This window comes from Dendrobates tinctorius, unplaced genomic scaffold, assembly GCF_039654945.1.
Source record: "Dendrobates tinctorius isolate UK_male_01 unplaced genomic scaffold, ASM3965494v1 ptg000138l, whole genome shotgun sequence".
Taxonomy (NCBI): Eukaryota; Metazoa; Chordata; class Amphibia; order Anura; family Dendrobatidae; genus Dendrobates; species Dendrobates tinctorius.
The window spans coordinates 28575804-28587446 of record NW_027361806.1 but is presented as its reverse complement, the minus strand read 5'-3'; the positions used below and the strand labels follow the sequence as shown (position 1 = coordinate 28587446).

Here is an 11643-nt window from a genome sequence, read left to right as displayed (position 1 = left end):
TCAAGTCGTTGTTTCCTGTTCATCTCCTTTGTAACCTCCATCCTCCTCCTTTACTAAAGCACTTTGAAGATACAAGACGCTCGTAGACAATATATTGGGGATAACGTCGGTCTGAAGGGCCTCAGCTGAAGGTACCTGTGGATCAGGTCCTTCTTGGCTTCTAGTATGATAGAAGGTTCCTCATCTCATGTGAAGGCTTCGTTTCTTCAAGAACTTGACCTGCAGCATTCATCATATGAGCTTTATTGACCTTGATCTTTTGGTTTAAGAATAAAAAGAAACCTGACATCAAGAGAAGATTCCATCTTGGGGATTGGGCACACGTTTTTCTTGAAGTTTCATTTACTGAACCTTAAAAACAAGTTTGTTCACCACCTGCAACACTGACTTGTCTTCAGGACACACTGCCACTGATTGTTTCGAGAATATTTCTTTGGCCCTCAGGCTGTTGAATAATAGACGTCTGATCCAAATGCAGATGTCTTTTTTGTTCAGCTCACACCTTCTTCTTTTCTTCCAGGTAAGTGAGGATGTCAATGGGCACAATGTGGAATGTACTTAAGCCTTGCAATCGATATTTAATTTCCCAGAGGAACATTGCAAGGCTTAAAACTTTCCTCACATTGGCATGTCAGGCTTGGCCTGTCACCCTCCACAAGGAGAGATATTACCAATTGGATCTTGTATAAAAGCCAATGACACATGGACGTACAAAAACAGACATGGATGAAATACAGGTGTGAAAAATTGACACCCAAATGACACAGTTTTTTTCTGTATGAAAAATAGATGATCCAACAGGGGATGTTCTCCAGAATTCGTACATAGACAAATAGTTCAAGGAAATCCTAAATTAAATGTGAACATATATTCCCTTTAAAAGACAATCTTTAATATTTCAATTCTTAAAAAAACACCAACCCAGTGAATTTGTTGGTAATATACCAGAAGACACAAAAATACCGTGGACTTGCCTGTCAAGACCCTACTATAGGCCTATTGTCCCCCCTACCTGGCTGTGGAGGTTGGCACCCTAAGAAACGATTTTTTGGCACCCCCACTAAACGAGGACTGTCCCTCACGCCCCTATAACAGCACTATGAAATATAGGTGGGAAAACAATATAGTAAAGGGCAGAGATGAAAAAAGATAGAGTCTTATCAAATTCTATAAAAGTTCCCTGCAGGGATCCTGCAGTGCAAGCAATAATAATATCAAATTTCATCCAACATCAAGCATATAATTTTCATAAAGTATAGCATGATTTCCTGCCCAATAGCAACTCGGCAAAAAATTCTTAAAAACTAGATATACATAGATAGAGAAGGTAACTTAGCCACGGTTCATCAGGGGGTAGTATGGATAGTCAAGATGCCGGATGCCATGATGACAGCTGACAAAATCGTCACTTATCTTCCGGTATACATTGGGTTGGTGTTTTTTTAAGAATTGATAGGATAAAAACATTAGGATAATGTGCACATATTAAAAAAGAAAAACGATAATTCTCACGTGTTTCTGGTAGAAAAACCCTTAATCATAGCTAATAAAGGGGTTTTCTACCCAAAATGCGCAAGCTTTATGGGATCCTTTTCTAATGTCTTTTTTGCACATTCCCCCAATTTCTTGTACCCTATACCTTTAAAGACTATGTTGTATCGACTTTCCTTTGATGCTGGAGAACATCTGTTGGACCATGGAGAGCTATTTGATTTTTCGTGTCCTCGTCAGATCTCAGTCTTTCTAGGGTAAATGTTCTATTTGTTGTCTCAGCCCTGTATCTAAGTACCATGGCCAAGGCAAAGTGTCTTGTTGCCGTCCAGGGCCACAGCACCTGAGTTGGGGTCTCTACCTGAACCATTCAATTGCCCATTTTGGTCAAAAGGTATTAGACAATTTCAGTCTGGAACTACTGGCTGCATAGCTGAGGGATGTCCGGTAAGATCAGGCCAATGTGGCCCCAAGTGTGAGTGTCCGCGGGCAGAGCGGTGGTGGGGAATGTCCTGTGGATGTACGATGGTCACTTGGGGGGCTGTGGGGCTGACATTTTCCATTTTCTACAGGTGGCTTCTGCGTGGCACGACCTGGATAATACGCAGTTCGACTGTTGGCCGAATGATCAGCCCAATGAGCAGAACATGATAGACTGTATGGGTAGGTACAGACGTCCTTCAAGGGCTGCTCCATCTATCCCACGTCACTATGACGGAGGGGCTCTGACCCCAGAGATCTCTGACCATCATCACCACTATGTGTCTGCGCAGTAGGAGGCTCGGAGTATCGCTGCGCAGGGGATAATGTAAAGGACGGCAGCACTTACTACATTTCTGAGCAATGCGCCATCACTACATATCATGGGAAGAGGCTGTAAGGAGCGTCCACTACAGGACAAGTGCGGTACTACATGGCCCCCAATCAGAGCTGTGCATCTTCTCCTGCAGGGCTGGAGATGGCCTGGATCGACAGACCCCCGGAGAAGGTGATTACCGGACAGGACTTCAATGTTAGCTACTCCGTGTCTGTACCCGACAGCTTTTATCATAAGGCAGTGGCACAGAGGGTTCTGAATTTCAGGTACCAGACATCACTTACTTGTTTAGATAATTAAATGATGAATTATTGATTTCTCATCTCAATTAGTGATTGCATTCACTTTATACAGTTGTGGCCAAAAGTATTGACACCCCTGCAATTCTGTCAGATAATACTCAGTTTCTTCCTGAAAATGATTGCAAACACAAATTCTTTGGTATTATTATCTTCATTTAATTTGTCTTAAATGAAAAAACACAAAAGAGAATGAAGCAAAAAGCAAAACATTGATCATTTCACACAAAACTCCTAAAATGGGCCAGACAAAAGTATTGGCACCCTCGGCCTAATGCTTGGTTGCACAACCTTTAGCCAAAATAACTGCGACCAACCGCTTCCGGTAACCATCAATGAGTTCCTTACAATGCTCTGCTGGAATTTTAGACCATTCTTCTTTGGCAAACTGCTCCAGGAACCTGATATTTGAAGGGTGCCTTCTCCAAACTGCCATTTTTAGATCTCTCCACAGGTGTTCTATGGGATTCAGGTCTGGACTCATTGCTGGCCACCTTAGAAGTCTCCAGTGCTTTCTCTCAAACCATTTTCTAGTGCTTTTTGAAGTGTATTTTGGGTCATTGTCCTGCTGGAAGACCCATGACCTCTGAGGGAGACCCAGCTTTCTCACACTGGGCCCTACATTATGCTGCAAAATTTGTTGGTAGTCTTCAGACTTCATAATGCCATGCACACGGTCAAGCAGTCCCGTGCCAGAGGCAGCAAAGCAACCCCAAAACATCAGGGAACCTCCGCCATGTTTGACTGTAGGGACCGTGTTCTTTTCTTTGAATGTCTCTTTTTTTTCTCCTGTAAACTCTATGTTGATGCCTTTGCCCAGAAAGCTCTACTTTTGTCTCATCTGACCAGAGAACATTCTTCCAAAACGTTTTAGGCTTTTTCAAGTAAGTTTTGGCAAACTCCAGCCTGGCTTTTTTAGGTCTCGGGGTAAGAAGTGGGGTCTTCCTGGGTCTCCTACCGTACAGTCCCTTTTCATTCAGACGCCGACGGATAGTACGGGTTGACACTGTTGTACCCTCGGACTGCAGGGCAGCTTGAACTTGTTTGGATGTTAGTGGAGGTTCTTTATCCAACATCCGCACAATCTTGCGTTAAAATCTCTTGTCAATTTTTCTTTTCCGTCCACATCTAGGGAGGTTAGCCACAGTGCCATGGGCTTTACACTTCTTGATGACACTGCGCACGGTAGACACAGGAACATTCAGGTCTTTGGAGATGGACTTGTAGCCTTGAGATTGCTCATGCTTCCTCACAATTTGGTTTCTCAAGTCCTCAGACAGTTCTTTGGTCTTCTTTCTTTTCTCCATGCTCAATGTGGTGCACACAAGGACACAGGACAGAGGTTGAGTCAACTTTAATCCATGTCAACTGGCTGCAAGTGTGATTTAGTTATTGCCAACACCTGTTAGGTGCCACAGGTAAGTTACAGGTGCTGTTAATTACACAAAGTAGAGAAGCATCACAGGATTTTTCGAACAGTGCCAATACTTTTGTCCACCCTCTTTTTTATGTTTGGTGTGGAATTATATCCAATTTGGCTTTAGGACAATTCTTTTTGTGTTTTTTCATTTAAGACAAATTAAATGAAGATAATAATACCAAAGAATTTGTGTTTGCAATCATTTTCAGGAAGAAACTGAGTATTATGTGACTGAATTGCAGGGGTGTCAATACTTTTGGCCTCAAGGCCCACCATTTACAGTTGTGGCCAAAAGTTGTGGCCAAAAGACCCCCGCCCAGTACCTTGTATGAAAGGGAGGAAGCGCTGAATAGAGTAATGTCCCCTTTTATTATCTACCTGCTCACTGGCGCCCCTTACCACCTGGTTGTGCATAGAACTACAGCACGGCCGCATGAAAGGAGCTAAACAGCCGATAGTGACTGGACGATTCTGAGCCAGAAGGGTAGACCCCTCACAAATATATCTCTAGGGTATGTCATTACTTTATAATTAAGTTGCATTAAATTGGGACTAATAGAAGTGAAGATATAAAGGATTACATCTCAAAATGGTGGTTATTAATGTAGGAAAGTAATATCGCTACGTGATATTGATGCAATCGATTGTAATAATTTAACCTCTTAGGGTGAGTTTCCACGGTCCGGATTACATCAGGATTAGCTGCGGATTGAACGCTGGTAAAGCCACATTGTCCAGATGTTACTTTATAGTGGAGGAGATTTTAAGAAATCCCGTCTCCACTATGTGTCCTAATACGCGGGTGAAACACCCACGAATCCAGACATGCGGCGTGTCTTTCTAGACCGCAGCATGTCTATTTATCTTGCGGAGATGCTCAGTCTCTGCACGATAAATAACACAGTCTATGGATATGATGCGGTGATTCCATATGTGTTCAATAAAAACTTGTGAAGGGGGCCGGCGCTTTGGGCGTAGCGTGCTTTCCGCTCCGTCCAAAGCGCCGGCAATCCGGACCATGGAAGCACACCCTTAGCGTTTGTCTGCAGCCACCACAAGGGGGAGCTCACTACATACAGATTATACAGCCACCACTAGGAGGAGCTCAGGATGTACAGATTATACAGCCATCACTAGAGGGAGCTCACTACATACAGATTATACAGCCACCACTAGAGGGAGCTCACTACATACAGATTTATACAGCCACCACTAGAGGGAGCTCACTGCATACAGATTTATACAGCCACCACTAGAGGGAGCTCACTACATACAGATTTATACAGTCACCACTAGAGAGAGCTCACTGCATACAGGTTATACAGCCACCACTAGAGGGAGCTCACTACATACAGATTTATACAGTCACCACTAGAGAGAGCTCACTGCATACAGAATATACAGCCACCACTAGAGGGAGGTCAATGCATACAGATTATACAGACATCACTAGAGGGAGCTCACTACATACAGATATATACAGCCATCACTAGAGGGAGGTCACTGCATACAGATTATACAGCCATCACTAGAGGGAGCTCACTACATACAGATATATACAGCCACCACTAGAGGGAGGTCACTGCATACAGATTATACAGCCATCATTAGAGGGAGCTCACTACCTACAGATATATACAGCCACCACTAGAGGGAGGTCATTGCATACAGATTTTACAGCCACCACTAAGGGGAGCTCACTACATACAGATTTATACAGCCACCACTAGGGGGAGCTCACTACATACAGATTTATACAGCCACCACTAGGGGGAGCTAACTACATACAGATTTATACAGCCACCACTAGAGAGAGCTCACTGCATACAGATTTATACAGCCACCACAAGAGGGAGCTCACTACATACAGATTTATACAGTCACCACTAGAGAGAGCTCACTGCATACAGATTATACAGCCACCACTAGAGGGAGCTCACTACATACAGATATATACAGCCACCACTAGAGAGAGCTCACTGCATACAGATTATACAGCCACCACTAGAGGGAGCTCACTACATACAGATATATACAGCCACTACTAGAGGGAGGTCACTGCATACAGATTATACAGACATCACTAGAGGGAGCTCACTACATACAGATATATACAGCCACCACTAGAGAGAGCTCACTGCATACAGATTATACAGCCACCACTAGAGGGAGCTCACTACATACAGATATATACAGCCAACACTAGAGGGAGCTCACTACATACAGATTATACAGCCACCACTAGAGAGAGCTCACTGCATACAGATTATACAGCCACCACTAGAGGGAGCTCACTACATACAGATATATACAGCCACCACTAGAGGGAGGTCACTGCATACAGATTATACAGCCATCACTAGAGGGAGCTCACTGCATACAGATATATACAGCCACCACTAGAGAGAGCTCACTGCATACAGATTTATACAGCCACCACTAGAGGGAGCTCACTACATACAGATTTATACAGCCACCACTAGCGGGAGCTCACTACATACAGATATATACAGCCACCACTAGATGGAGGTCACTGCATACAGATTATACAGCCATCACTAGATGGAGGTCACTGCATACAGATTATACAGCCACCACAAGAGGGAGCTCACTACATACAGATTATACAGCCACCACTAGAGAGAGCTCACTGCATACAGATTATACAGCCACCACTAGAGGGAGCTCACTACATACAGATATATACAACCAGCACTAGAGGGAGGTCACTGCATACAGATTATACAGCCATCACTAGAAGGAGCTCACTGCATACAGATATATACAGCCACCACTAGAGAGAGCTCACTGCATACAGATTTATACAGCCACCACTAGAGGGAGCTCACTACATACAGATTTATACAGCCACCACTAGCGGGAGCTCACTACATACAGATATATACAGCCACCACTAGATGGAGGTCACTGCATACAGATTATACAGCCATCACTAGGGGGAGCTCACTACATACAGATTTACATATCCACCACTAGGGGGAGCTACGTACTTTGCCTAGTGGCTGCACTGAGTCTGACTATACCATGAATGCTGCAGTGGCGGCCTCTGACCACAGACCTTCTTGCCCTTCTGCCTCTACATTTGCTCCTGGCCGCTGTATATGACATGGCTTTCCTCATTGTTTTGCATTTGGCCAGGTCCATGTTGCCCTGTGATATAACCTTGTAATCGCATATGATCCTGTGTGTGAATGTATTCAGTATTTTCTCAGGAACGCCAGTGAAGCTAAAAAGTTTTGTGAGGAAGTTGAATGTCCTGCAGACTGGAAATATGCGACTGCCGACAACTGCTGCATCTACCATGCGAATATCCACTCCTGCCCGCTGGCCTTCATGGTGAGAAGTTCTGGCGATGTCTTTATCATGTGTTGTTTGCGAGGGTTAACCAAGGGGGCGACTGCCCGGGGGCCACAGGCGACCAGCCCTACAGACTGGGAGCCCTGTACCAGTAATGCTCTGCAGGACATAGATTGGGGCAGTGGCTATCGCAGGATGCTGGGGGATCGGTCCTGATGGATATGATGGGGGCACTTCTGGCGATTCCTCGGTCTCCAGATCTGCGAGGCTGGGAATCATCCGTCTCTATTGTTTCGCACAGAAGCAGCGTGGGATCTGTGGACCTTGGATCCCGGATGATGGTAAAATAGTGACGCACACGGTGTCCCAGGCGGGGAAAATGACGCAACTGAACTGGACCAGTAAGGTAAGTGCATCCCCGGCCGCAGGACAGCTGCACAGCTCGGGGAGAGTGACACTCGTCTTATGTAGGAGACATATCCCGCACTCCACCGTCGGCCACGAGGGCGCATACATGACCATCGCGCAATCCAACTCCCCAACACTGCGGCCATGAAGGATTGGGGGCTTAGGACCACTTTTCGAGTGACTTTTGGCCCCCAGTGATGAGACATTTATCACCGATCCTGTAGGAATATCCCTTTAATACTCCATTATTTTACATCTTACCAAGGGCCTCAGGTAGTTGATGCCACTTTCCTGCCCGATGACTGGCAGGTGGTCGGCCGACCTCCACCAGAGCTGCCGGGATCAGAGTAAGCTCCGAGGACGGTGCCTCGTTCCTGGGGCTGTCGCTTCTGTGGTGTCGCCAGTCACCACCGCAGCATGTTGGTTTTTTAGGTCATTTATTTCTAGAGTCTATCGCAGCACGTTACACACCCATCAGGATGTTTCTGCCCTGTGTCGGGGTCCATGTCCAATCTCCTGTATGTGAGACCCCTCTACATCTGTCCTCCAGGCAGCATGTTGTGTCCTCTGCCTGATCTCATGCGAGTTCCCGGAGATAAGCAGCGCCTGATGTGTGGCCGCCGCTCGTCGCTCCTCGTCCTGTGTAGTGAAGGGTTGTGCGCTGCTCTGTGATTTGTGTAATTGCAGGTTGTTTTGGTCCACCTCGGCGTCACCTCACTGATCGCTCACATCAAAGTCGGCACCTTCCAGGCGGCACTAGAAGCGCAGTCCACCGTGCTCAGCGGCAAAGGTAATGGGGTCATTACTGGGGCGTCAGATCCAGGCTGGTCCGTACTCGCCCGCGCTCAGCCGTCACAGTCAGTATTTGGAGGGGTGCGGACACCGGCCTATGCGCACACATTCACACTGCAGCAATGTACGGCATTGGGCACCTCTGGGGGCTTGGGGGCAAAATCGCTGTAAGATGCAATCACATGAGGGCTCTGCTGCTCATCAGTTGTGGGATTTCTGCAGACGACGCCTCGTGCATCGTAAGGAATTCTACAAAAAGAAGCGGCATGAAATCCGCACCGAAGCTGAGGACAACCGGGGAAACTGGATAAGACACATGTAGGAATCAGCTGCAGACGAGCAACGGACGGAGGAGGGAGGCTCTCACAGATCAGGACGCGGCATTAGCAAAGAGGCGAAGAGGAGCCGTCAGTGGTCAGCGCAGATGTGCGGGGGCTGGCGCAATCCTCCATACGTGCACAGCGGCCATCGCACTAATCGCTCCCCGCAATACACCGACTATGACACCGGATCACTACATTAAACCTCTATCAATCGCTCCCTCGTCACGATTCACTGCGAGAGACGCAGAGTCTTCACGGGAAATGGGGTCTGTCAGTGGGGGAGCCCCCGCTACCAATGCAAGACTTTATAAATGGGTTTAGGAATCTGCAGCACCTCTTTATAGGGGATTGTGCAGGATGTAAAAGACTGGGCAGCATTATCTCCGCCGTGTGCTGTTCATATAGCGGACGGCTGCAGGATCTGCCGCTATGAAAATGCTCCGGTTTAGGCCGTAAATCGGACCAGACCATGGACAGCTGGGAGTTATTAAACTTGGACCTGAGTCCACGCTGAGGTTCACCCATGAGCACAGGATCACAGGCCGACGCTGCTCAATGCTCTGCCCGCAGACCAGACCACAAATAAGTCTGTGTAAACATGTACCTGATATCCGTGTGACCGCTGCAGCCAATCACTGGCCTTAGTCGTGACACTTGCATGTAGAGCACAAGACCTATAAGACCAGGGATCGGTTGCAGCTGTCACTTGACGGATGGGTGGACGCCATTGCTGCAGGACCTGCGGGGACCAGTGGAGCGGCGGGCAGCGATGCTTCTTTATTTTATAGCATTCCTTTTGCCCCATTTGAAAAATCCTGAAAACAAGCCAATATTCTGCCCAGGATCTTCCCAAAATTTGGGCAGGAACATGTTATTTAATGCAGATTAGCAGAACCCCTCAGGGACAGTCTTGTAACATGGGGGCTGTCGGTAGCACAGGTGGGTGCAGGTGGGAGTAATGTCGCCCGGTATTAATCCGCGGCTCGTGGGTGACATGCATGTTCCTCCGGACCCTCCGTCACACTGGCAGGTAATTGCTCCACCTGTTCTGCGCCGTCGCTGCCACCTGTCGCCGTTACACAGGGATCACGCTCAGATTTGCCGTTTCTCTCCGCAGTGTGCGGTGATGACGTCTGCAGCCAAGATGAGAGCTGCGCCCTGTGCCCGGCGGATTGTGGCCCGTGCCCGATGACAACCGCAGTGAAGATCGCCATTGCACTTCCGCTAACGCTGTTCTGCAGCGGCTTCATCCTCGCAGTGGTGGTATTTACTCTTATCTCCGTCCTCCTGGCATGGCGATTATACTGGGTTGTGCTGATCCTCTGATGTTCCACCTGGACGTGTAGGAATAAAATGACAACAAGGTTTTATCCGTCCCCTCATCAGTGGGCCACGTCCTGACTCTGACACCGTCCGGTCCATTCTCACAGGGTTATGGCAACACCCACTTGTCAGTTTAGCTATAAATTACCAGGAGGAATAACGGAGGAACGGCACAATGCAGAGCTCTGATAAAGGCACAGAGAATATGAGTACTTACTAAAATAGACAAGTGGGAGGGACAAATATAAGTGATAAATGTGGGCTGGCGGGTTAGAGAGTCCGGAACGTTTCGACACTAATTTCGCCATTTTTGGTAAATGTAACACTGATAATAATTGTGATCCAGAGATTACTACGACCAATCACCAGCGCGACGGACCGTACTCAGAAGAGACGGCTCCCAGCAGTAAGATAGAAGCCCTTCCCGCTGCTGTGGCGGACCCCCTGTGACTGCGCCCCCGAGGAGCCATCGCTGTGTCCGCCCCTCGGTGTAATGGCCGCCTCTTGTTTCCACAGTGGCTCCAGTATCAGAAGCAGAAGATGCTTTGGGATGAGAGTTGGATTCTGACGGTGAAGGACTTGCCTGGTACGTTGTGCGTCACGGCCCGTCATGGCGACGGCTGCGGCTCTGCAGAGCGTTCCTCTTGTGTCTCCGCAGGGGATGAGGTCTGGAACCAGCTGGGCAGCACCGTCAGCCTGAGACACAACAACAGCCTCCTTCCCGGGCAGCGGACGGAGCTGCTGGCGAACACGGTCTTCATCTGCGGCTGCTCCACCGAAAACTTCCTACAGACGGGGATCTAGTGAGTGACGCACGAGATGGTGGGTGGTATCGAGCGGCGGTGGATGCCGGCATCCAACTGCAAGACTCCACACTTCAGGCTAAGATTGGCGTACGACACAGTCTTAGCTATGTGCACACGTTGCGGATTCTGTTGCGGATCCGCAGCGTTTCTGGCCCTGCGGGTCTGCAGCAGTTTCTGCTGCGTTGTGCAGTACCATTGTTTTCAGTGGTAATACCAAAAACGCTGTGCACATGCTGCGGATTTTTCCGCGCGGATTTGCTGCAGGTTACAATCCGCAGCATGTCAATTCTTTGTGCGGATTCCGCTGCGGTTTCACACCTTCACCATTGTAGAGGTGTGACCGCAGGGCTAAACCGCAGGCTAATCCGCAGGTAAACTGCAGGTATTTTGACCTGCGGATTTTTCAAAATCTGGGCGGAAAAATCCGCTGGACTTCCAACTACGTGTGCACATAGCCTTAGGGGTGCGGACGCCCGTCGGTCATTTGGTTTTTATTTCAGTACATGTTTTTTGTAGATAAAAATCACTTTTGCATTTGGATTTAATCAAACATTTTCACCTAAGTCTTCTGCAGCCTCTATTGTTGGCTGCAGAATCAGTAGACTGAGTATCTGTCAGAGAGCTCTTCTCACAGAGCGCTTGTAAC

General features: G+C 47.7%; 2 protein-coding genes across 2 annotated transcripts in view; both read left to right on the top strand.

The window, feature by feature from the left end:
• Window positions 1-1605: 1605 nt before the first annotated feature.
• Window positions 1606-8443, top strand: LOC141048849 (uncharacterized). Its single transcript, XM_073544923.1, has 4 exons — window positions 1606-2154; window positions 2442-2574; window positions 7261-7384; window positions 7647-8443. Exons 1-4 carry the CDS (start codon window positions 2010-2012, stop codon window positions 7899-7901), a joined length of 657 nt encoding a protein of 218 aa, XP_073401024.1. The 5' UTR covers window positions 1606-2009; the 3' UTR covers window positions 7902-8443.
• LOC141048877 (atrial natriuretic peptide receptor 1-like) overlaps window positions 8258-11643 on the top strand; it is a 43035-nt gene continuing 39649 nt past the window's right edge. Inside the window, exons 1-4 of the mRNA XM_073544966.1 lie at window positions 8258-8275; window positions 8441-8543; window positions 9986-10131; window positions 10708-10994. Of these exons, the coding sequence (XP_073401067.1) occupies window positions 8258-8275; window positions 8441-8543; window positions 9986-10131; window positions 10708-10994 (554 nt within the window). The remainder of the gene's footprint in view (window positions 8276-8440; window positions 8544-9985; window positions 10132-10707; window positions 10995-11643) is intronic.